Here is a 27407-nt window from a genome sequence, read left to right as displayed (position 1 = left end):
TTTCACTTTAGTTAGTTGATTGATAAAATGTTAAAAATCTCAACACGAGGTTAGAGTCGAACAGGTTTATTTGGAAGCACTAGCTCTCGGGGTGTTGCTCCTTCATCAGTTAGTTCCACCGCCTGATGAAGGAGCAGTGTTGAGATTTTTAAACATTATACACCCCAGTCCAACACCGGTACTTCCAAATCACGAATGATAAATGATGTATCTCGTATACCATAAACACCTGCATTACTCCCTGCACAGTTAGGTTCATTGTGATGCAATCCATCTCAAAAGTAATGAGGGTTGCTAACTGAGAATATTTGAATCCAATCTTTTCAGAACATGAAATTATATAAGGCTCAACAGGCCAGTTGTCAAAATGCATAGACAAGAAACACGTCCCTTTGAAATCCAGACGACCCCTTGAATGAAGAGAACTAATAAATTCTTGTACAGCCACATGCCTCATTGTAAAAAATTCCAGAGACTGAGAGGTTGGAAAGTGTCTGATTACAATAAAATCAAGAAACACTGAAAATTAACACAACACAATGATCGGATTCCAAAAGGTATGATTTAAAGAACCATATTCCCTATAATTATAGATATGGGAATCTAAAACATCAACTGCATGACAAAGCACTAATATTACCCTGTGGAGGCTAGCCCAAAAATCAACTTCTGATAATTCTTCAAACTGCCCTGTACGCCGTCTCAAACACCATTTTGCAAGAGGTACACTATTGAAGAAGGCAAGGCATAGATCATCCCTGATCATGGAGATATTGAATCTCCAAGTGCAGCTCAACAATACTCAGCACTACTTGAACTGATCAATTCCTGAAAAAAATATAAACAGCCAGACTGGTGGTTTAAGAAGGGTGGTAAGGACAAGCCAGTGAACTATAGACCAGTGAGCCTGATGTCAGTGGTGGGCAAGTTATTGAAAGGAATCCTGAGGGACAGGATGTAGATGTATTTGGAAAGACAAGTACTGATTCAGGATAGTCAACATGGCTTTGTGTGTGGGAAATCATGTCTCACAAACTTGATTGAGTGTTTTGAAGTAGTAACAGAGGATTTTGGGCAAAGCGGTAGATGTGATCTATATGGACTTCAGTAAGGCATTTGACAAGGTTCCCCATGGGGGACTGGTTGGCAAGGTTAGATCTTATGGAATACAGGGAGAATGAGCCATTTGGATACAGAACTGGCTCAAAAGTAGAAGACAGAGGATGGTGGTGTAGGGATTTTTTTCAAACTGGAGGTCTGTGACCAGTGGAGTGCCACAAGGATCAACAACAAAATTGGAGGTGTAGTGGACAGCGAAGAAGGTTACCTCAGATTACAACAGGATCTTGACCAGATGGGCCAATGGGCTGAGAAGTGGTAGATGGAGTTTACTTTAGATGAATGTGAGGTGTTGCATTCTGGGAAAGCAGATCTTAGCAGGACTTATACACTGAATGGCAGGTTCACAGCTCCATGAAAGTAGAGTCACAGGTAGATAGGATAGTGAAGAAGACTTATTCTTTTCCCTGGGGTGGGGGAGTCCTGAACTAGAGGGCAAAAGATTTAGGATGAGAGAGAGGGGTGAGATAGAAGAGACACCTAAGGGGCAACATTTTCACACAGAGGGTGGTACATGTATGGAATGAGCTTCCAGAGGAAGTGGTGAGGACTAGTATAATTGCAGCATTTAAAAGGTATCTGGATGGGTATATGAATAGGAAGGGTTTGGAGGAATATGGACTGGGTGCTGGCAAGTGGGACTACATTACGTTAGAATATCTGGTCGGCATGGACGAGTTGGACTGAAGAGTCTGTTTCTGTGTTGCACATCTCTATGACTCAATGACCAGACTAACCTTGGTCAGAAGTGTGAAGAACCAAGACATAGGAGTAAACAGCTTTCCCTTATTTCAATCAGCCTCTTAATGATATATTCAGCCGCAATTCATTGGAAAGAGTAATGATTGACAATTTCTTCTGAAGAGAGAGGAATGTCTTTATGGAAAAGAAACCCCTTTATTCTGTGATTCAGCACCAATCTAACAGCTTAAAACTGAGAAAGCATGGTCTCCATGAGTCTTTAGCAGAGTTGCATTCCATTACATTATGTAACTTCACACTTAACATATTTCTTATTCCACCACCACCATAGAGACAGAATACCAATCAGATTCAATGGGGTGAGTAAAAGACCGGGCCAGGAACAGAAACTTATACATTTTCAATTGAGGCACCAATAAAGAATTTACCATGATGCAATAGAAAATCAAAATCATCGTACCATTACAAAATCAGTGCAGGGCTCAATAGTGCTTTTGCGATTTGAGAGTGGCTGTGGATGCTCATGTTCCATTAACATAAGCAACTTCAACTAAGGTGCAGCCCAGAACTGGAGTATAGGACAGGGTTGTAAATCTTACAAGTGTCTTCAGCAAGCAGTGTCACACAGGTAATGTGACTTGTTCTCTTCCTGACTTCTCCAACATCATAGTTATCAGACTCTGGCCAATTCAGTTCCTCCAAATGGTAATCAAGAAGCAGACACATCTCAGGCTATAAAGCCTCACAGTATGTAGTACTGCACACTTGAGCTAGCTGACTCCTCAGGCAAGCTTTTCTACTGCAGCTATAACACCAACAGTCAAAGTAGACCATTGTCCAAGTATATCCTCTCCACAAAAAGAAAGATTGACTTGCTGCCAGATGTTTTCATTACCGATAAAGAGTTCATGCTGTATAACCAAGTTAAGGATCTGTAAAGTTCGTTACAGTTACAATGTGAACTGGGAATATAAAGTAGTTAATTAGTCAGCCAACTGCTAAAACCTGGTTCGACCTTTCCTTGAGCAGTTAAAATCAGAGGATTGACCAGACTATAACAGAAAACTCGCCTGATCTTCTTTCAAGAATTGCTTAGGATCTTTTACATCTGTTTGAGAAAGATGGGGACTCAGTTTAACCTCATCAGAATGACAGCACATCTAACAATGTGGCGCTCCTTCAGTACTGTCAGCCTGATTTCTGTGGTGCAGTCCTGGAGTGGGATTTGAACACAGCACCTTGAAATTCAGAGGCAAGAGTGTCACCTTCGGAACCATGGCTTGCAACAAAAGAAAGAGCAAAGCAACTAGCAATCTCAAGAAATTTCCAGTTGTAACAATAGTTATCGTCCAATGATCTCAGGCCTTCTTTATGCCACAGAAATACTGGTTAATTTAGCAGAACATTATGGTTGGGATTTAATGGTCCCTGCTAAGTGGCCTTATTGGTGATTGGTCTAGGAAAATCATGGAAGCATGGGGTTATATGTGGCCAGTGGGAAAACTGACCCTATTCATCATCAATAGCAGGAATTGGCAACATCACAAGGAAAACTTGCCACTGGATAAATAGTCTCACTATTGAGCCACTTATTTATTATCCCTGAGCTTACAGGGATCCAGTGATGGCTCATGGCTTTGTCTGCACACAAGGATGCTGTGTGTCTGAAGACCACACAACAAGCACAATAGATTTGCCAGTAGTCCCTAAAAAACTCCTTCTTTCAAATGTTCTATGGTTTTGTGCAATGAGAAGGACTGATCTAATAACACCTTTATGAGATCCTTTAGGGACCAGTGTCATACATGAAAGAAAGTGTAGTATTAACCGTAGTGTTAGATGCATTAGTCATTGGGAAATGGGTCTGGGTGGGTTACTCTTCAGAGGGTTGGTGTGGACTTGTTGAGCCAAAGGGCCTGTTTCCACACTGTAGAGATTCTAATGTAATCTAATCCAAAACTAACATTCAAAATCTAAACAAAGGAAACTGAAAGTATGAGGGATGGGTTGGCTGCAATATACTGAGTGACTTTATTAAAATATAGATAGTAATTAGGAAGTGGTTAACATTGAAGAGTAAGTGTATGCATTGAACATGTAATGCATCCCTTTTGGTTGAAAGGAGCCAAATCATGGTTAACAAAAGGAAATTAAGGATAGCATTAAGTCTAAATAGGTGCCAAATAAGATTGCTAGAAAAAAGTAGCAACTTCAAGGACTGGGAGCGGTTCAGAATACAGCAAAGGAGGACTAAGAAATTGATTAAGAGGGGAACAGTAGAATCATTGAGGCAGTCCTTCAGTTGTATCAGTTGCTATGAGGTCTCAACATAGACATGAAACTGGATGGACTGTTCAACATCAATCTAGACAATGGAAATGATAAGGCAGAAACAGCAAAGTGCTCCTTACTAATATCTGGAGGACATGGTGCCAAAATTGGGAGATCTGTCTCACAGACTAGTCAAGCAACAGCCTGACATAGTCATACTCACAGACTCATACATTATGGACTATGTCCCAGACACACGATCACCACCCTGCATATGCCCTCTCCCATCAGCAGGGCAAATCCAGCAGAACCATGGTATACAGTCAGGAGGGAATTACTCTGGGAGTCCTCACCATTGAATTTTTGATTTGATTTATTATTGTCACAAGTACCTAGGTACAGTGAAAAGTTTTGTTTTGCATGCAACACGGGCAGGTGCTATCATACAGAGATCATAGGGTATTAGAACAGAGTAAGGAATACAAGGTTACGGCTGTAAAGACGGTGCACAAAAAGCAAAATCAATATTAAATTTGAAATTTGAGGGGTCCATTCATAAATCTAAAAACAGCATGGAAGAAGCTGTTCTTGGACCTATTGGCACTTGTGTTTAAGCTTTTGTATCTTCTGCCTGATGGATGAAGTTGAGATCATAACCTCCAGACCCCATGAGGTCTCATGGCTTAATGTTAAAGATGGGTAAGGAAAGCTGCTGTTGGTTACCACTTAGCAACCTCCCTCAGCTGATGAATCAATATTCCTCCATGTTGAACAACTCAGGAAGCATGGACACTAGCAAAAGCAGTAAATTGCTGAATTCCAGAGATGAGGCAAGAGAGTTGCAGCCCTTGATATCAAGTCTGCATTTGACCTAACATGACATCAAAGAGCCCTAACAAAACTGAAATCAATGGAAATCAGTGGCAAATTCACCAGTGGTTCGAGTCATACCTAGCACATAGGAATATCGTCATAGTTGTTGGAGGTCAGCCATCTCAGCTCCAGGATATCTCTGCAGGAATTCTAGGACCAACCATCTTCATCAATGGTTGATGGACCAACCTTCCATCATAACCTAAGAAGTGGGGATGTTTGTTGATGTTGACACAATTTAAAGCACCATTCATGCCTCCTTAGACACCGAAGCAGTCTATGTTAAAATGCAGCTAGATCTGGACAACATCCAGACTTCAGCTGACAAGTGCCAAGTCATATTCATGCCACACAAATGCAGTTAGGAAGGCAAATGGTTCATTGCAAGAGGATTTAGTACAGGAGCAGGGAAATTTTATTGCAGCTCTCTAAGGCCTTGGCGAGTCCACACTGGGAGTGCAGTGTTCAGCTTTTGTCGTCTTACCGAAGGAAAAAATGAAATTACTACAGAGGGGATGCAGCAAAGACCAGTGCCTGGATCAGCAGGTTTGGTGTATGAAGAGAGATCAGGTTGACTCAGCCTATAGCACTGAGGTTTAGAAGAATGAAAACAGGAATAACCAATGCTGCCCATTTAAATGCTTAATAACACTCAAATAGCATCATGTGGCCCCTTAGAGAAGTGACACAATTTTCCCATCAGCTCGTCCCAGTGGCTGAACTTGCCTTACCTACATTCAATTACATCTTTCACATATAATTCAGACCCAAGTCTGTGTGCAGTGGCATAGGAGATTGTTTTTTGTTATTAAGGAAACATTCAGAATGGGTACAGAAATACATTCTTTTAGATTAGCCTTCTGATCATAAATCAAAACCAGGAAAATCATAGCACTCCATCTTATGGTTCTCATTGCTGGCAAACAGACAGACAACAGGAGAGTTGCAATCTGGGTTTCCTTTCCAACACTGTACTCCACTCCGTAGCTCAGAAGAATACTGATGAAACATTTTCAATTCACTTTCCATATCTCATAGACATCCCATTCTAGATTCACACTCAAATCCCTAAAGATCAATCAGTGCAAAAAAAAACCTTTACTGATGGAAGAGGTGCTCCTGTACTCTATTTACTACTTTGAATCTCAAGCTGTCCACATGCCAAGGACCACCCTCTACAGCATGCTGCTGTGCTCGTCACATAGTTAGTAAACATAGTACCTTCAAAGAGACATGTTTACAGTATTATCACTGTATCCATAGCGCAGCAAGCAAGTTCATCTTTATCACTTAATAATTAATATTAGCCCAGATACCAATTTGTGTCTATAACATCTGTATTTATCAGGAGTTGTCATAAACATTTTTTAAATCGTTCAGTATTATTTAACCCATGTCTCATTCTTATATCACCAAAGCCAACATAAGCATTGCTGCATCAGATACAAACTCCGTATTAGAGGCAAATTTCACACCACTTTGGCAGTTAATATAATTGCTAAAAATGCTTTCCAGTTTCTTCTATAATTCTCCCACAAGCATCAACTTGAACCATGTTCCTTGGCAATGATCACCTTTCAACTCATCACCCAAGTGACAAGGAATGTTAGCAGCCTACTCATCCATTGAAGGTATTTGTCTGGCAGAGATTGATCCTGTTTTTATTCAAAGTTCACACTTTCGTGTTTTCAGCAATAATGTCAGTCAGGAAAAGGTAACAACGGTTTAGTATCTACGCAAATCCAACACGGAATAGAGTTCCTTGATGTTAAGTGTTGCAGATTCCATTACAATAGCTGATCAATATATAAGTAGTATATGAGGTGCATGCCAATGACTACTCTGACACTGAGGTGTGGATATTTCTATGCTGTCTGAATTTACCGTAAAGAAACACACAATTCAAACCCTCATATTATATTAACCAAGTCACAACTGCAACTTTTAAGCTGGGGTCTGAAAACTATCTGCATTAATCATAATCTTTAATATCTGCTATTTAGCAAATTAGATTTTTGAATAGTCAGAGCTCCGTGGAATATAATTAATTTCTAACAATATGCATAAAACATTCCAAAAGGTTTTGCGGGAAGATTGTCTGGTCAAAGTGTTGATGCCCTTGTGTTTAACAAGTAACCTAGAAGCAGCCAGTGATAGCGCTGGGGGAGGGAAAAAAATCACAACATTGCCACATACCTCGACAACGCCAGACATCTCTGTGTAACAAGCCATGTTCCAAGTCAGTCTCCGTAATAAATCAATGGACACTGAAGAGGCAGTGCCTGCTGGTTCCCTAGTACTGCAATGAGTCAGAGCTCTCCCAGCAGATGGTACTACACAGTCTCATTGACATACTCCCACCCACCATCATAATAACATTGTGCATCCCAACAGCAATAGGGCACAGAAAGCAGGAACACTTAACATCTGCTGGGATGGAAATATTAATAATTACCCGGATACTTTTCGTCTGGTGCTGTAGATGAAACAATTGCTTTTAATGTAACCCTTTAACTGCCAAAAGTCTCAAGCTTTACTTCATACTGTCTCTCAACAGCTTCTCATGATTAAATCAGAATTAGAATTAAAACAGATTAAGAAGAAAACAGTTGATGGTAATGGTAATTGACTATAACTAAATATTCTTCACACAAAATTAAATGCTCACAGAATAAGATTGGTCTGAAGACTGTGCCCATGAAAAACATCACATGAAAAATTTCAGAAAACATTGACATTTGAAATTTTCATTTGACCCAACAAATGTACTGCGTATGCCCTGGGTACACAGCCTATACCAATCATCAACCCTTTCCAAATTATTTAATCTGCTCAGGGAATCACTGAGACAATTGGCTTTTCCAAAACTCATGAAACCACTTGAAGAAACCTGTTAAGCTCTAATATACAGAAATAATTGACACTAGTAACTCATTTTTTTCATTTTACAAGTATTCAAGGCCTCAAAAGAACAGGTTTCTTTATAAATCCACTGACTGTGATTACTTATTTATTCTAAGCTGGTTATCCATTCTGCTCCTTTTTGAAAATATTGGTTGAAATGCACTAATTTTATTTAGAATTCTCTCTCATTTTGGATACTGCATTTACATTAATGCACCTCATTAAAGAGTGCTCTTGCTCCCGACTGGGCATCAAGTTATATTGTGATCAATTGAGATCAGAAGGCGTTTACTTGTACTTATAACTGCAGCATTAGTAAGCAGCAATTTCATATTGATGTCTCACAATTACAGTATTGTGAAACCAGAGTTACACCCATCCTTGCGGGTGGATACTAATTCAGATTCTGCTTGGATTCAAACTGTAGATTAAAATTGTAATGTTAAAGCACTGTTGTAAATGGGCAAAAAATAAATCAACTGGGTGTGTTTCTGGAGAGAGATGAGAATCAGCAGCATTTGAATAATCCAAATATAAAAAAGGACTAAACCTCAGTAATGCATAATTAATTGACTAGCCCAAGGTTTGTGTCTAATACTACCTACCTACCTGAGTGGATTCTGAAAATGAGTTTACAACTGGGACAGAGTTAAAAACAAAATGGACACAATTCTACATACTTTACATGAATAGTAAAACACAGGATCTGAAAGACAGTAGGCTGGATCTTGCTGCAGTTGGGCATCTTATTAAATAGTTGGCTGCATAGTTCAGTTCATAAAGATTTTCACTGTAATTTCTGAAGCACGAGCTGTTAAAATTGTCAAAAGGGCAATAGGGCATCTAAGAACTTAGAGTCAATTGGGCATCACCTTAATGATATTTGAAGGTTGAAAAAAAGATAATGGGTGGAAAATGAAGGTGCAAAGAGAAAAGTAATGGGATAAAAGAAAGAGCAGATTAGGAGAGAAAATGGATAAGCAAAAGTACAAAATCTATATATAAAAACGATGGGGTTCATTGTTGGTCTGTTTGCCAAAGTAGTAGGTTTGTTGGCAGACATTTCGCCCCCCTTCTAGCTAATATCATCAGACGACCAACAGAGAACCCTACTAGTTCCCAAGCTACAGATCTTCACAAAAACTTTAAATTAAAAATATTCAAATTATTCAATATTATTTTAAAATATTCAATAAACTATCAAAGGATGTGACTAACACTTTAAATCTTTGACTTTCTGGACACAAGGGGTTGATTCATGTTGCATTACCCAGTGCCGAACTATTCAAAGTTCTAAAGAAGGGTCACTTGACCTGAAACATTAATTCTCATCTCTCTCTACAGATGCAGTCAGACCTGCTGAGTTTTGCCAGCAAATTCTGTTTTTGTTTCTATCGCTGATTTCCAGCCTCTGAAGTTCTTTCAGTTTTTTTTTTGTTAACAGACTGTCAAACATCTCCTTTTGGAATGTGCTTTTGCAAAGATGGTCTGGTGAGGTGGTTTTACAACGGTTTTTTGTTGAGGTGCATCCTGAGCAGCTTCGTGATACAGGACCCTTGTGCTCCATGATCTGTCCTCGGGACATGCACCAAGACAAGCATTAACTGTGCCAGGAGGACCATTAACTCAGTGAAAGACACTTTTTGGTCTGCTCAAAATTTGTTGATCTTCTAATGCAAAGAATTGACCTTGACCGAGTGTTGTAAACTGGCACATCTCAATGTCCAGGACTATGTGCTGAGGGATGCATTAAAGCTTGGGGACAGCTGCTGCCAAAGCATAATGGGAAAAGACCACCATCTAAGGTATTTCTGCCAAAGTGCATGAGGGTCAGTTCAGTTATCAGAATCTCTTGGTATTCTAACATATGTAAATGTAGTCTTACATAAATAAAAAATGCCTTAGATTTTTTTGCAACTACAGGGAATGCCAAATTCCAATGTTTGTTTGTTGTCCATGTGCAAAGACTGTACGGAAATGCTTCGGTAAGTGTGTATGCACATAAACGTTTTTTAATGAATAAAGAATATTTTTGCAACTCATTTTAAAAAAAATCTCCTGAACTTGCTGGATTGTTGTGGTGCAATGGTAGTGTTTCTACCTCTGGGCCAGGGGGCCTGGGTCCAAGTCAGAACATCTCTGATCAGATTGGTTGGAAATACCCTTTCACCTCCTGAATGTGTGGCGGTTCATTTATCATGAACAGTTACCTTCTAAGCAAAATTCAGCCCTTTGATGAAAAGTGTTAGAAACTAGGTGAAGACAGGAAGGTTTAAAAAAGATCAAAAGAATAATACCACAGATAAACAAATAATTCTTGTATTTCATGTGGTTTGTCAGGCAAGAATAATTAAATCACTGTAGAATTATCTAAAAGTAAAAGCAAAAGTAAACAAATTGAGTAAATTTCTTTACAATTTAGTTTACTAATAATTAATTACAAAATAAAATACAAATTAATGGAGATTTTGTTCAGAACTGAAGTTTTAAAGCATTTTCTTCCAAAATTATTTACTTAAATAGAATTTAGAAAGAAACTCTAACTGAAAGAACCCATCATTGGACAAATCTCAAAGGATTTTGATGCAGTAGCTTTTGAACCACAATGTAATTGGACGTTGAACCAACAACCTCGCAGGAAATCAGAACTCCAGAGGAGATCTGAATATCAACATCTGAGAAACGGGAGGCGGCACCCTACTGGACAATAACCAGATTAATGACTGGGGTGCTCCAACAATTGCACCAGGGAGATGTAATATTGTCTTCGTCATTTGTCTGTGGCTGAGATCAAAACCCCAAACCTTGTCAGCAGTCATACACATCCTACTACAGCTACAAGCATCTCACTGCAGGGCTATGTGACAGCATGTTGATCAGATGGCCAAGCTAATCCTCTGGAGACAAGAGTTCAAATCCCACCTCAGGAGCTGGTGAACTTAAATTCACTTAATAAATCTGGAATTTAAGACTTATTCTAATGGTGATAAAATTATTCTTGATTGCCATTAAAATGCATCAGGTTAACTTATGCCCTTAAGGGAGGAGATGTGCCATACTTGTGTGATCTGGCCTCTGTGGGACTCCAGACCACAGTAATGGGCGGCACGGTGGCACAGTGGTTAGCACTGCTGCCTCACAGCGCCAGAGACCCGGGTTCAATTCCCGCCTCAGGCGACTGAATGTGTGGAGTTTGCACGTTCTCCCCATGTCTGCGTGGGTTTCCTCCTGGTGCTCCGGTTTCCACCCACAGTCCAAAAAATGTGCAGGTCAGGTGAATTGGCCATTCTAAATTGCCCGTAGTGTTAGGTAAGGGGTAAATATAGGGGTATGGGTAGGTTGCGCTTCAGCGGGTCGGTGTGGACTTGTTGGGCCGAAGGGCCTGTTTCCACACTGTAATGTAATCTAATCTAATCTAATGATGTTGATATTTAAATTACCTCTGAAGTAGCCAACAGCAAGCCACTCAGTTGTATCAAACCGCCACGAAATCTGAATGGAATGAAATCAAATGAGCTATACATTAAAAATGACAATAGAAAACCCATCATTGTCAACCCTCAGATGGGTTTCTTACGGACACCACAGACGGTGAAACTGTGGTATACAGTTTGAGGGAACATCTCCTGCGAGTGCTTAAGGTAGACCATCAAGACCTTGAAGTCTTAAGTCAAACATGCGCAAGGGAACATCCTGCTAGTTTAACCCTCCCTCCACTCAGCTGATAAGTTAGTACTCTTCCAACATGAATACCAAATGGAAGGAGCACAGAGGATGGAGGGGTTCAATGCCTAGTACCAGAAGTAGCTCAGTAACAGCACTAGGAACCTAAGCTGGCCATAGCTTAGGTTCCAACTCAAGTTTGTCCTCCCCAATCTATCCAACATATCAGTCTGCTCTATCATGTGCATTAAACCAATATTGTTACCTGCACATTTATGTCTGGACTATCTCCAGGCAGTGGCCATCTTCACACACTGTCTCAGAGATCAAGCAGAAGCAACCTCTAAGTAAGGATCTTCAACTCTATACATAGTGTTTTTTTTTATTTTTAAATAGTTTTAGTGTGGGGTAGTGTCTAAGCTCTCCCTCTTTGCATGCTATTTCCACTCTCTATCATCTTACCTACTGACCTCAGTCTCATGTGATCAGTTTCAGCATTATTACTTACATGACTCTCATTTTACCACAATATTTACATAAGCGTTGAGAGGTACAACAATCACACAGTCCCATGTTCACATGGAGAAAAGCCTCCATCATTTCTGTGGCGCACCTTCACCAAACTAAGTGGGATAGATTCCAAACACATTGAGAAACCTAAAACTGGGTATCCATTAGGCACTGACACCTATCAGAAACAGCATTGTTTTCAACTACAATCTGTAACCCTAAGGTCCAAAATATTCCCCACCGCAACCACTCTACAATTGCCATCTTGCCTGAAGGACAAAGCTGATTCATTTAAGGCTGAATGTGGCCATGCCAGGAGCAGCACCCGACATACCTAAAATAGAAAAGTGAAGCTATAGTGCAGGCCCCTTGCATGTCTAACAATGGATAGCGCTAAGTGATCCCACAACAAATGGATCAGATCAAAACTTGGCAGGCCTGTCAAATCTAGTCATAAATGGTGGTGGACAATAAAGCAACAAACAGGATAAGGAAGCGACACAAATATTCCCATCCCCAGTGATGGGGGACCCTTCATAGAAGACAAGGATGAAGTATTTACAACCATCTTCAGCCATGACATGTTGAGTGGATAATACATCTTGACCATCTCCTGAGGTGCTCAATATCATAGATGGCAGTCGTTAGCCAATTCAATTCATTCCACATGATACCAGGAAATGGCTGAAATCACCAGTTAACACAAAGGCTATGTGCCTGACAATTTACCTGCAGTAATACTGATGACTTGTACTTGTGCTCCAGAACTGACTGTACTCTTCGCCCCACAGTTACAACACCAACATCTTCCCAACAATGGGGAGAATTGTCCAAGAAGGTACTTTCGAGAGAAGGCAGGACAAATCCAACCCAGCCACTTTCAGCACTTTCTACGCATTTCCCATTTGTTCTCTACTTCAGACCATGCAAATGCATTGGAGGTAGTTCAGAAAAGGTTTACGAGACTAATATCGGGAATGGGATGGGGTGCACAGGGGATGAAGGCTGTCTTATGAGGAAAGGTTGGACAGAGTTTAGAAATGATGGGAGTTTAGAAAACCAAGAGGTGACTTGATTGCAACAAATATGATCCTAAGGTGTCTTGACAGGGTAGGTGTTGACCTGATGTTTCCTCTCACAGGAGTAATCATAACTGGGATAACTGTTCAAAACTAAGGGGTTGCAGATTTAAAATAGAGATTATATGGATTTTTATTTTCTCTCAGAGGGTCATGGCTGGAAGTGGCTGGGTTGGATTTGTCCTGCCTTCTCTCGAAAGTACCTTCTTGGACAATTCTCCCCATTGTTGGGAAGATGTTGGTGTTGTAACTGTGGGGCGAAGAGTACAGTCAGTTCTGGAGCACAAGTACAAGTCATCAGTATTACTGCAGGTAAATTGTCAGGCACATAGCCTTTGTGTTAACTGGTGATTTCAGCCATTTCCTGGTCATTTGGGATTCTCTTCCTAAAAGAAAAAAAAAGAGTGGCGGAAGCAGAGGTAGATGGATCCTTGGAGATAGTGAGGACAGCAGATGCTGGAGATGTCAGAGTCGATAAAGTGTGGCACTGGAAAAAGACACAGTAGGTCAGATAGCATCGGAGGAGCAAGAGAGTCGACGTTTCGGGCTTAACCCTTCGTCAGGGCTGATGAACGGTTAATAGACAATAGGTGCAGGAGTAGGCCATTCGGCTCTTCGAGCCAGCACCACCATTCATTATTATCACGGCTGGTCATCCACAATCAGTATCCTGTTCCTGCCTTATCCCCATAACCCTTGATTCCACTATCTCTAAGAGCCCTATCCATCTCTTTTTTGAAAGTATCCAGAGACTTGGCCTCCACTGCCTTCTGGGGCAGAGCATTCCATATATCCACCACTCTCTGGGTGAATTAGTTTCTCCTCAACTTTGTTCTAAGTGGCCTACCCCTTATCTTTAAACTATGTCCTCTGGTTCGGGACTCACCCATCAACGGAAACATGCTTCCTGCCTCCAGAATGTCCAATCCATTAATAATTTTATATGTCTCAAATCAGATCCTCTCTCATCCTTCTAAACTCAATGTATACAAGCCCAGTAGCTCCAATCTTTCACCATATGATAGTCCCACCATTCCGGGAATTGACCTCGTCAACCTATGCTGCACTCCCTCAAATAGCCAGAATATCCTTCCTCAAAATTTGAAGACCAAAACTGCACACAATACTCCAGGTTGACTCTCTTGCTTCTCAGATGCTGTTGAAAGACACTTAAGTAAGAAGAATAAGGAAGAATGCAGATTTAATGTTACAGTCAGATCAATCATGATTTTATGAATTCATGGAGCAGGTTCATGGGGCTGAATCACTTACAATGTACAAATTAGGATCCAGGAGTATCAGCGAAATTATGAAAGGAATCATTGACAGTGCACTAAATCAGCAACAACCTGCTCACTGCTGTTCAGTTTCAGTTCCAGTTCCACAAGTCCCATTCAGCTCCTGACTCCCGTTACAGCCCTTGTCCAAACAGAGAAAAAGAACTGAACTCAAAAAGTGAGGTGAGAGCGACAACCCTTGACATTGAGGTTGCATTTAACTGAATGTGGCATCAAAGGTGCCAGAACAAAACTGGAATTAATGGAAATCAGGGCAAAATGCTCCTTTGGTTGGAGTCATACCTGGCACAAAAGGGAGGTGCTTGCAGTTGTTGGTAGTCAGTCATCACAGTTCCTCAGGCTTCTGTCCAAGGCCCAATCATCTTCAGCTTCTTCATTCTGTCCATCATAACGTCAGAAATGCATATGTTTGCTGATCATTACACAATGTTCATGACCATTTGTGACTCCTCCAGCACTGAACCATTTGTCTCCATATGCAGCAAGATCTGGACAAAGTCCAGGTTTGGGTTGATAAATGGCAAGGAGCATTCATGTCAAGCAAGTGCCAGGCAAGACTGTCTCCAGCTTGTGATTTCATGATAGATAACAGGGAACTCGATGATGATACTAACTCCTGGGGATAACCATTGAGCAAGTGAACTGCACTAGCCACATAAATACCATGGCTAATGTCAAAGGCTAGGAACTCTCCCCATCTGCATGGCATGAGTAGAATTGTGATGAAATTCTCCATATTTGCCCAAATGGGTGCAGGTCTAACAGCACTCCGGATGAAGCAGCCTATTGATTGGCATCACAACCACCATCTTCAACATTCACTCCCTATACCACTAATACACGGTGGCAGAAGGGTGTATCATCCTACAAATGCACTTAAGTAATTCATCAAGACTCCTTCAATTGCACATTGGAGGTGATCAACTTAATAGATTTGCGAGACAAGGAAAACTACAGCAGATGCATGGCACCACCATATGCATGACTTGAAATATATCACCATTCCTTCACTGCCATTGGGTCTGAATCCAGGAACTCCATTTGTAACAGAACATGGGTGAAAATACAGTACATAGACTACAACAGTTGAAGGCAGCAACTCAGCTCCACCTTCTCAAGGGAAGTTAGGGTGGGCAATAAATATTGGTCTAGCCAAGGGTGCCTAAACCTTGAACTAATAAAAAAAAAAGCTGCAGCCAAGAGAAGCTGTAACAGAAGCTGCCAGAATGGTGGCTAGTGAAATAGATGAATCTTGGTTGGTTTTTACCTCTCAGTTACTACAATCCCAAGTGGATAACATCCCCAAGGCCACAGGACAGCCTTAAAACACAAATATCTTACAAGAACTTACACCTCAAATCAGTCAGCAATACTGTGGGCAAGCATAATGGACAGCTGGTCTTTTCCAGACTATTACTGTACATAGGAGCTGGAAATGTGTTGCTGGAAAAGCGCAGCAGGTCAGGCAGCATCCAGGGAACAGGAGAATCGACGTTTCGGGCATAAGCCCTTCTTCAGGAATGAGGAAAGTTTGTCCAGCAGGCTAAGATAAAAGGTAGGGAGGAGGGACTTGGGGGAGGGGCGTCGGAAATGTGATAGGTGGAAAGAGGTCAAAGTGAGGGTGATAGGTCAGACTGGGGTGGGGGCGGAGAGGTCGGGAAGAAGATTGCAGGTTAGGAAGGCGGTGCTGAATTCGATGGATTTGACTGAGACAAGGTGGGGGGAGGGGAAATGAGGAAACTGGTGAAACCCGAGTTCATCCCTTGTGGTTGGAGAGTTCCTAGCCGGAAGATGAGGCGTTCTTCATCCAACCGTCGTTTCGCTGTGGTCTGACGATGGAGGAATCCAAAGACCTGCATATCCTTGGTGGAGTGGGAGGGGGAATTGAAATGTTGAGCTACAGGGTGGTTGGGTTGGTTGGTCCGGGTGTCCCAGAGGTGTTCTCTGTACATAGAGACACAGAAGATAGGCAAAGGAATAGGCCTTTTGATCCCTTGAGCCTGCTCTGCCACTCAATATGATCACGGTTCATTATCGAACTCAGGACCCTAATCCTGCCCTCCCCAATATCCCTTGATCCTTTCAGCCACAAAAGCTACATCTACTTCCTTTTTGAAAACACAATGTTTTGGCCTCATCAACATTCTGTGGTAGTGAATTCCACAGGCTTATCACTATGGGTGAAGAAATTTCTCATCTTAATTCGAAAAGGTTTACCCCTTATCCTTAAACTATGACCACTGGTTCTGGGCTGTCCGACCATCGGGAACATAGTACATTCAGACTCCCTGACAGACAGAATCCCCTACAATAACTCAAAAATCTCAGAAACCACTCCCAACTACGCATTATGAGAATTGCAGAAACAAGGAGTCTGTAATCCCAATAGTGTGCAATTGAGTGAGTGATCACAAAATAACATTAAAGGGGATTCACCTCTGCTGTCCAGATGAGCTTCAAATAGACTGAACCCTTGGTTCAATAACTACACACTGTCAGACCATGCATTGCACGAATGATAGATCAGACTACAGGCAACAGGAATGTATATCATTATAATCTAGGTTAAATAACTCAATGCACTCTGTAACAATAAAAAAAAGAGAGATGAGAATGCAACTATTAAATTATTGTTGGATTAAACTATTTGCAGAAACAGAACCAAATTTTACTGATAGTGGTTGTGTGGTAAATTGTGTTGAAAAAAATGAACATGAGTCAAAGTCAGAGTCAGACATGTAAGCATGGAAACTCTCAATCCAACTTGTCCATGTCGACCATATATGCTAACTTAATCTAGTCCCATTTGCCTGCACCTGGCCCATATCCCTCTCAACCCTTCCTATTCATATACTCATCCAGATACCATCTAAATATTGTAATTGTACCAGCCTCCACCACTTCCTCTGGCAGCTCATTCCATACACTCAACACACTCTGCGTGAAAAAGTTGCCCCTCAGGTCCCTTTTATATATCTTTCCCCTCTCACCCTAAACCTATGCCCTCTAGTTCTGGACTGCCCACTCCAGGGAAAAGACTTTGCCTATTTACCGTATCCATGCTCATGATTTTATAAACCTCTGTAAGATCACCCCTCAGCCTCCGACACTCCAGGGAAAGTAGCCCCAACTTATTCAGACTCTCTCTATACCTCAAATCCTCCAACCCTGAAACATCCTTGTAAATCTTTTCTGAACCCTTTCAAGTTTCACAACATTCTTCCATTTGGACAAAGACCAGAATTGCACACTACATTCCAAAAGTGGCACAACCAGCAACTGCAACATGACCTCCCAACTCCTGTAATCAATGCTCTGACCAATAAAGGAAAGCATACGTTTAGGATGCTCACAGTCTCCCACAATTGTTTTGCACAAACCCCTGGAACATGTAGAGTTTTGTGGACCAGAGGGCTGCAATAATCAATAACATTTAGTGAGGTATAGGTTATGGTTAAGGAATGGGTGGTATTGTTATTCAAGTTCATTTGGTTATGAGGCCTTGAAAAAGATCAGTAACAGAACTTAAAATGACATGTAATGATGAAAAGATGTCCTGTGGTACAAGATTATACTTTGCAACTCTGGGTCAGGCAACAGAATTTGCCTACAAAGCCTTTAAGGGGTTGAAAACAGATTTTTAAATTCCTTGCCAGCTTAACTGAAACATGAACAAATCCCAAACCACACAGATGATTAAAGTTAAGAAAAGCCATGAAACACTTTCTATAAAGCACATTCACATTGCTTTTCTGTTTAACAACTTTTTCTTGATTGGAACATGGCAGGAAGTTGACCTCCACAGTTTTAAGCTGGTTGACTCAGCAGACAGGAAAGACATCAGTTCAAAGCTCTTGGGGTCCCTTTTAACATGAGTATGTTGAAGCCCTAAACAAGGTGATGTTCCACTTCCTGAAAGATAATGTTCCATTTTCCTTCCTCACGCAAAGGTTTTTTTAAAATTCATTCAGAGGTTGAACGCATTACTGGCTAGGCCAGCATTTATTGCCCATTCCTAAATTGTTCAGAGGGCAGTTAAGAGTCAAACAACTTGTGGTGGGTCTGGAGTCACATTTATGCCAGACCAGGTAAGGATGGCAGATTTCCTCCCCTGAAGAACATTAACGAAGCAGGTGGATTTTCCTGATAATTGATGTCAATTTCATGGTCATCATTAGCCTCTTAATTCCAGATTTTTAACTGAATCCAAATTCCACCATGTGCCATGACTGGACTTGAACTCTGGGCCCCAGATCATTACCAGGGTCTCTGAATACTTGGTTTAGTGATAATACCACTAGGCTATTTCCTCCCCTATGTAAAAAAAGTATATCCCAGAGAAACAAAGGTGCTCAATCACATGTTGTATTCAAGACAGAGACCAATTATTTTATTTTGTGGAGTAACGGGGTATACGTGATGATACTGTAATGATAACATTAGAGAGATCAGAAAGGGTGATCTCTAACTTCATGTGATGGCAATGTACACAAAGATCTAGCTGTAAATACAGGGCACTTTATTATGGGTTCAAGCAGCATACCTTTGTGAAAGTCAACTTTTCCAGACCTAGAATACACAACAGTGGTGGCAGTAGAAATGGAAAACGGAAACAATGAAGCCATCTTTATTGAAGAGAACTGTAAGATTCAGAAGAAGCGAATATAGATATAACAAAAATAAGCCCTAATGTTTTAACAAGTCATTGGAAACATCATAGGAGCAGCAGCAAGGTGGAAAACAGATCCAGAGACTGAAAAATAATGAGCACAGGAAGTGGCACAGATATAGGAATAGTTCCTGGACCCAGAAGAAATGTGGAATCTAACTTATTCATCTTGGAAACATTTCAGGCAAAGGACCACACCAGGCCCAGGAATGTGAAACCTGGAAGAAAATGAACACCAAGTACAGAACTGCTGCAAGCTTGAATAAGAAAGTCCAGAAAGACCAGGTAAATATATTACTATATGCTCTGCATACCATCATTAAAATTGTATTAACAAGCCTCTTCTTCAGAGCTGTTGAGGATTCTTCAGTCCCAAGGACTTAAGGCATTAACTCATTAACGCTGCCAGATAGCAAAGTTTGAAAAATCACAAGAATAGCTCAAATATTTCCTTGGAAAATAAAATATACTGCAAATAAGCATTGGAGTTAAACTAGAACTGGATGGACACCTAACAAAGTTGAAATTAGGTACAGGAGCTGGTGCTTTTGTTTTATCATAACAACTAAAAATGGTTTGAACAAATTAAAATGAAGGACCTGGATGAACTTTGTTAATTGCTAAAAGCCAGCTCATGGTGACACTCAAATGTAAAAAATCAGGAATCTTTGAATCTCAGATTCAGAATCAGTAGTGTTCACTACTAAATAGAATGACATACTTAAAGCTGAGATTGTTCTAGAAGGTTGATGAGATTGCTAATGCTGAACATACAAATTATAACACCTTTGGACACATTTTTAGGAATTGCTTCCACTTCAAGCATTTTTCAGAGAGCATTTTCCAATGCATAGGAAGGTACTGACAATTTCATATGCCAAATGATTGACATCCTGATATGTTCATTCACCAAAAAAAAGGAACCTGACCAAAGAGTCAGGCCTCAGAGACCTACTGAATGCAGGATTATTACTTAGTAAAAATAAGTGTTTGCTAAAATAAATTTCTTGGACATAACATATGAGAAAACTTGCATCACCTGAAACCGTTGCAGAACTTCAACTATTCCTCAGTTTGGTCAATCAAGTAGGTATGTTTCTATCCAATTTGGCAGATGTTGGTGGGCGGCACGGTGGCCCAGTGGTTAGCACTGCTGCCTCACAGCGCCAGAGACCCGGGTTCAATTCCCGCCTCAGGCGACTGACTGTGTGGAGTTTGCACGTTCTCCCAGTGTCTGCATGGGTTTCCTCCGGGTGCTCCGGTTTCCTCCCACAGTCCAAAGATGTGCAGGTCAGGTGAATTGGCCAGGCTAAATTGCCCGTTGTGTTAGGTAAGGGAAGGATGTAGGAGTAGGGGTATGGGTGGGTTGCACTTCGGCGGGGCGGTGTGGACTTGTTGGGCCGAAGGGCCTGTTTCCACACTGTATGTAATCTAAGTTAACAAGCTCTTGAGACATCTTTTCAGACAGGGTCAAGAATAGTGCTGGTGCTTGGACCAGGAAAAAGTTTTGAAAAGATTGACAAACTCCTTAACTCTTCAGAAGTCTGAGGACACTGATTCACAGTTGCTGACTGTGCTAAGGGACAAAGCATTCTCTACAATACCAGAGGCACCCATTTTCAGGGGCAGAAGGACAGCAAGTTTGCGATGCCCCTAGATCATTAACAAAGTCAGAAGTGCATTTATCATTATAAAGAAATACGTTTTAGCATCAACCTCGGGGAGTGATGTTTTTAATGGTATGTGATAAAGATTATGGGTGGCATGGTGGCTCAGTAGTTAGCAATGCTGCCTGACAGCTCCAGGGATACAGGTTCAATTCCAGCCTTGGGAGACAGTCTGTGTGGAGTTTGTACATTCTCTGTGTTGCATGGATTTCCTCCAGGTGCTCTGGTTTCCTCCCACAGTCGAAAGATGTGCAGGCTAGGTGGATTGGCTATGCTAAGTTGCCCATAGTTTCCAGGGATGTGCAGGCTAGGTAGATTAGCCATGGGAAATGCAGGGTTATAGGGATAGCTTAGGGAAGTTGAGTCTAGGCAGGATGCCTTCAGAGGGTTGGTGTGGACTTAATGGGCCAAATGGCCTGCTTCCAGACCATTCTTTGATTCTAATATTATAGTTCAAAATTGAAGCTGATAATAAATCTTTGGTCACTCTTCTAAATGCAAAGAAAGAAATTCCCAAGGTGCAATCCAGAATTCAGTGCTTTGCAGATGGTATGATTCAGTGAGTGAATATATACATGGAAAGTACCATTTCACACACTCTGAAGGATTCCATCAACGACACTGAACAGGAGAACTACATTGAGGACTTTGAAACCCACAAACCATTCAATGTATTCATATTGAATAACCATTCACACCGAAAGGAAGTTAAAAGCAAGAAGGCAAGACCAAGAATGGGACGAAGAATGATTTAAAATCCAGAAGTACTGTCTGGAAGGATGGCAAACTATATTACCCAAAAATCTGAACATATGCCAGTACTTTTAAACAGCGTGAGCACCTCATTGTTGCTGATAACTTAATAGTCTTCAATGAGAAATTAGTTATTCAACATGATATTCTTCAAAACTTTCATCAAGGATATTTGGGTATGTGAAAGTATCATAAAATGGGACAACAATCCGGATTAAGGTCGGGCTAAAAAAGATTACTGACTGCATTCCTTTTTTTTAAAAAACAACCAAGAATAGAAAGATTCACCATTGCTGCCTTTCTTTTCCATGCAGCTGTGGGAGTACTTGGGAATAGATTTGAGTAACATTATTATTCAAGATGGATTGGAGTCAACTGTTCCATAATATCACAGCAGAAATAGTTAGTTTGAGGTGATTATATAATTATTTAACAAAAGATCTGGACATTGCAGTGCTTGACAATATACTGTAGTTTGCAAATGAATAATTCCAAAGTTGCGCACATGAATCTGGCTTTATTTATGTTATTAGTTCATCTCATGATACTCAAACAAGCGTGGAAGCTGAGAGAATGCTTCAAACAAAGTTTTAATGTAGAAAAACAAAGACCTCAAGTTTGTTCTGTTGAGTTATGGATTTTCACTATGACAGCATTGTTTACATTTAGCTTTCGGTACAGCTTTAATCTGTTGTACAAATTAAAACCTATTATTACACTGTGATCATTTCTATATCTGTTTTATACCAGAGTAAATCTTACTTGTGTTCAGTGTTGACTCTTCATCCGTTACACATTGTTTCCATCTTCTCTGCAGAAGCATCACATTTGGTGATAAGATGGGATTTTGGCCGTCTTGCATTGAATAAATTTGTTTTGGATAAACCCTTAGCAAGTCAATAGGAGGAATTGAGAGACTCAAGATATGTTCACTACTAGTACTATCTTAGGTGTTCCTGATAATCCAGACATTAATCAGATGGTAGGGACAGGGGAAAAGGGTGATATTTCTGACCATACCTGGCCTAGAAGTTGATGATATACTTAAGAATTTGCTTAACAAAAGGCATACTGCTGTCAGACATTTTGTGTAAGGTTGAACAGTGTTATAGTCCCAAGACATTGGAGTTTACAGAAAGCTATTGCTTTGGAACAAAGGATTAGTTACCCATTTATGATATTGTCAAGTTTTATGTTGGCTTTGAAAAAGCTGTCTATCAATTTTAATTTGGGAGAATTTAGAGAAAGCTCACTGTGGGACAGAATCGAGTGTTTTATACAAAGAGACTTTGAAATAGATTGACACAGTTTACTTTGATATAGCTAGCTGAGCAGTATCAACATGAATGTGATAGAACACAACTCCAGAAAAGACTAAGTTAACAACAGCCAGTTTTCTGCCAAAGTCAATAAATTGTAACTGAGTCTGACGGCCCCAACAAAAATAGTTGTAAATTCCTGTTATTGATAATTGGGGCAACATCAGGCGCAGAATGGTCCATTTGTGAACAGAGTGTGCTACAGCAGGAAGAGGAACATCTGAAGAAGGTACATGGAGGAAGGAAGCAGCAGTCTCTGTAAATGGTATCAAACAGCAACAGGTTGATGAGGGGTCAGTTGAAATCCATACTATAGTAATTTACAGGGTATCATAGTCCAGGTAATGGAGCCTCAGCAGACCTTGGGGCATCAGTCAATGTGATTCCTGAATTGCCATCCTGTCAAAATGTAAGTCAGTGTCTGTTGAAGAAATAATGCATTAATGAGGAAGTTAGGGAGAAGAGAACCTTCTCACAAATGAGAAAGGTCATGGTTCAAATGGTCAAAAAATGTATCCATTAGAAATGGGTTAAAAATACTGAAGTTAAAATGGAATGTAATTTTTTTTAAACCCAGAAGAGAAAACTACAATACAAAATAGTGTGATCTTTAAGTTACCTTAGGTGTTTGGTGAAACTGGCCACCCAATTCAAGAAGATACAAGGCCAAAAGACAGCTTTACTGCAGATTGCTGTAGACCTCATCTCAGTTGCTATGCACTAAAGGTGAAAATAAAGATGATGTGGAGGTGCCGGTGTTGGACTGGGATGGACAAAGTCAGAAGTCACAGCACACCAGATTATAGTCCAACAGGTTTATTTGAAATCACAAGCTTTTGGATCGGTGCTGACTTCACCTGATGAAGGAGCAGTGCTCTGAAAGCTTGTGATTTTAAATAAACCTGTTGGACTATACCCTGGAGAGAATAAAGAAAGAGGACTGAAGACAGAGAACATTATCGCAAAAGTTGAACAGAGTAGTTGGGCCACTCCCATTGTGGTAACATGAAAGGCAAAATGTTATTGTAAGATTGTGGGGATTATAAAGTAATTGTAAATCATGTACTAGAATATAATCCACCCAATGATGAGTCAAAAGTCAAGGATCTGTTTATAATATTTCAGGAGGTCAGATATGTTCAAAATTAAATCTGGTAAATACCTATTTGAAATTTGAATTAGATGCAGGGTCAAATCTCTGGGTATTGTTACCCACAATGGCCTATTTCAGTTTTACAGCTTGCCATTCGATTTTTTTTCCACTATTTTGCAAGGAATTCAGAGAGTAATGTATTATTTAGATAACATACTTATTTTAGCTCCAAATAGACAGACCCATGATGGTAGACAGAAGAAAGTGCTCCATTGTTTGGAAAAGCACATAGAATGTACGAGTTGCGCAGGTAGTTAAAGATAGACTACGTCCTACCCAGAGTAAGGTTCATGTGATAAGAAATGCAACACGTCCTCAGAGTATTTCCAAGCTCAGATCTTTGTGTCTCGTGATTTATTACAGTAAACTCATCTGGCAATCTCATTGTATTCATTGAATGAATTATCAAAGAGGTGTGTTCCATGGTTATGCAGTGTGACAAAGCATTCAAGCTGAATAAAAATAACTTGTAAAATGGTACAATGCTTGTACAGTATGGTATGTGTTAAGCTAGCATATGTTTTCTCATGTTGGATAATGGTAAAAGAAATCAACTGCACTTAACATCATGTGTTTTCAGTGCCAATGAGTGAAATTCTACTCAAAGAGAGTGTGAAGCATTGTTTTTGATTATGAAAGGAAGAAGATATTCTAAATATTTGAATGGTCATAGTTTCACAACCAAAACTGATCCTGAGCCACCGAAGATAATTTGAACTTAAAAGAACCCAGCCCCCACCTTGGACTGCAGTCTGAATGCAGAGATCGGCATGGATTTTGTTGACGTATAAATGCGATATAATTTGTTATGTACAGATGACTATAAAATACAATATCTAGATGACCATCCTCATCTGATTTAGGGAAGATATATTTTCTTCTGACATGTAGGTGAGTTTTCAATCACAGCAGATGTTGGTAGAATAAGTCATAAGGACATTATATTGCCAAGGGTGCATAACTATATTGCAAACGATGGCCAATATAGATATTGGATTTAGAAACCATGCCATTTTTTAAAATCCATAGAAATAAGTTCCATTATGCAGGGAACAAGAGTTGTAATTCCGAAAAGATATAGGCCTACAGATCTTCATGATCAACACTGAGGGATGAGTTTGATAAAGAGTAAAAACAAGCAGCTATATTTGGTGGCCAGGATTAGATAACATCAAAAATGACATAGTGAAATAGACACGGCCAACAAGTCCCTTAATATTGCAGAATTTGAATGGCAATAGCTATTGATTATGGTGGATAACCAAAGTGGATTGATTGGTTTGCAATGAATTGAATGACAAATAGCAAAACCTTACAGATTTTGGATAGTTTGATTACTGCTTCGTTTTTGACAAAATTTAAACCTGACAATAGATCTTAATTTTGTTCAAAAGACTTTTCAAATGCCATGAGAATATAAAAGGACAAACACCAGTATGATCCATCACTTGAAATGAAGGAGAATATGCAGAGCATTTTGTTAATCCTGCTCTTGTCAAACAAATATGTGATACAAAATGAAGAAAATTTCAAATGTCATAGATTCACAAGCTGAGGAATGATTTGTTTATTTATCATAATAGGTAAAGTTGCCATAGTCCAAATGGACCACAAGCTGCTTTCCCATTGGAGAGACACAACTGGTGGTGGTTTAACCTGAGGGTCACCACATCTCAGGCGAGGGGAGTGTCCTCAATGGTAACCTCAATGGAATTGAACCCACACTTTTGGCTTCACTCTGCATTGCAAATCAGTCGCACAGTCATTGAGCTAACCCTCATTACACCTCATACCGGGAGAATGCCACATGAATCGATTCTTTAAAGACAGTCGAGAATGAGGTTTGTTGTTGAAGCCACGTTTGAATCAGTAGAAGAAGATACTTCAGACAGAAGGGAAATTATGAGAGGGAGAGAGTGAGAGAATATAATCTGAAGTTGACCCAGCAAGTTATGATGAAAGAATATGCTGAGTTTTTGAAGTGGCCAGAATCCTACAAATATGCAGTCCTTTAATATATTTAGATATTGTTTGGTGGGTTTTTTATAAGTAAATCATGTTTTACTTTCGAAGGTTCATGAAGAAGGGAGTTGGGAAGAATCAAATGGGTCCATTAAATTGGAGAGATGGAATGTAAGTAATAGTTACTTCAAGTTGTGCTCGTAACCAGTTCACATCCATGTCAGAGATGTAGACAGAATTCTTACAGGTGGAAACAGGCCATTTGGCCCAACAAATCCACACTGATCTTTTAAAGAGTAACCCACCCAGACCCATTCCCCTACCCTAGAACTCTATATTTACCTCTGACTAATGCATCGAACCTACACGTGCCTGAACTCTCTGGGCAATGTTGCAAATTCACCTAACTTACACATCTTTGGATTGTGGGAGGAAACCCACGCAGACAGAGGGAGAATGTGCAAACGCCACACAGACAGTCGCTTGAGGCTGGAATCAAACTCAGGTCCCTGGCATTGTGAGGTAGCAATGCTAACCACTGGGCCACCAAGCAGCCCCACGTGTCTGATGAAGAGGAAAATTCAACTGAAGATCACAGGCTAAAATCAAGTCTTGTTAGAGAAAGCGATTCATCAGTCTGGGGTAAAGATAGCTCAAGATCCTCCCCAAATTCGGAAAGTCTGAGTCAAGAAAGCAGGCATTCTCTGAAGAATAGAAAAACATTGGGTCAACATAGATTTGAAATTAATTAGAGATCGGTACAAATGCAATCTTAAACATGCTGTTTTGGAAAATGTAGGGGGTGATGGATTCTCAGGGGAATGTAACACAAACAGCCAAATGTCTGGTATCAAGTCAAGCTCTAATGTAATGAGGGGTATGTTGGGTTCCAAGCAATCAATTGTGTTAGGGGACTGTCTAGTCAGAGGCACAGGCAGACATTGTTGAGGCCAGCAGCGAAACATCAGAATGGTGTGTTGCCTCCCTGGTGCCAAGGATGTCTCAGAGAGGGTGCAGAATGTTCTCAAAGGGGAGAGGGACTACCAGGAGGTCATTGTACACATTGGAATGAATGACATAGGAAGAGAAAGGATGAGATTCTGAAGGGAGAATATAGAAAGTTATGAGATTCTGAAGGGAGAATATAGAAAGTTAGCAGGAATTTAAAAAGGAGATCCTCGAGGGTAGTAATATCTGGATTATTCTTGGTGCTACGAGCTACTGAGTGTAGGAATAGGAGGATAGAGCAGATGAATGAATACGTGGCTGAAGAGCTGGTGCAGGTGAGAAAGGTTCACATTTTTGGATCATTAAAATCTCTTCTGGGGTAGACCTGTACAAGGAGGATAGATTGCACCTGAATTGGAAGGGGACTAATATACTGGCAGGGATATTTGCTAGAGCTGCTCGGGAGGGACAAGGTAGGACTAATAAATTAAACTGCATTTATTTCAATGCAAAGGGC

The 27407-nt window shown here is 40.4% G+C and overlaps 1 protein-coding gene across 11 annotated transcripts in view; it reads right to left on the bottom strand.

The window, feature by feature from the left end:
- LOC122564112 (septin-4-like) overlaps positions 1 to 27407 on the bottom strand; it is a 125833-nt gene that overhangs the window by 76257 nt on the left and 22169 nt on the right. Inside the window, exon 1 of one of the 11 annotated variants that reach the window (XM_043718688.1) lies at positions 7162 to 7292. The exons of 9 other annotated variants lie outside the window; for them this stretch is intronic. In XM_043718688.1, the coding sequence (XP_043574623.1) occupies positions 7162 to 7197 (36 nt within the window). In that variant the 5' untranslated portion in view covers positions 7198 to 7292. Of the gene's footprint in view, positions 1 to 7161; positions 7293 to 27407 lie in introns of those variants that run through there. One more of the 11 variants, XM_043718694.1, reaches the window with a different exon arrangement.

This window comes from Chiloscyllium plagiosum, chromosome 28, assembly GCF_004010195.1.
Source record: "Chiloscyllium plagiosum isolate BGI_BamShark_2017 chromosome 28, ASM401019v2, whole genome shotgun sequence".
Classification (NCBI taxonomy): Eukaryota; Metazoa; Chordata; class Chondrichthyes; order Orectolobiformes; family Hemiscylliidae; genus Chiloscyllium; species Chiloscyllium plagiosum.
The sequence above is the reverse complement of the archived record's forward strand: the minus strand, read 5'-3'. Positions and strand labels throughout refer to the sequence as shown.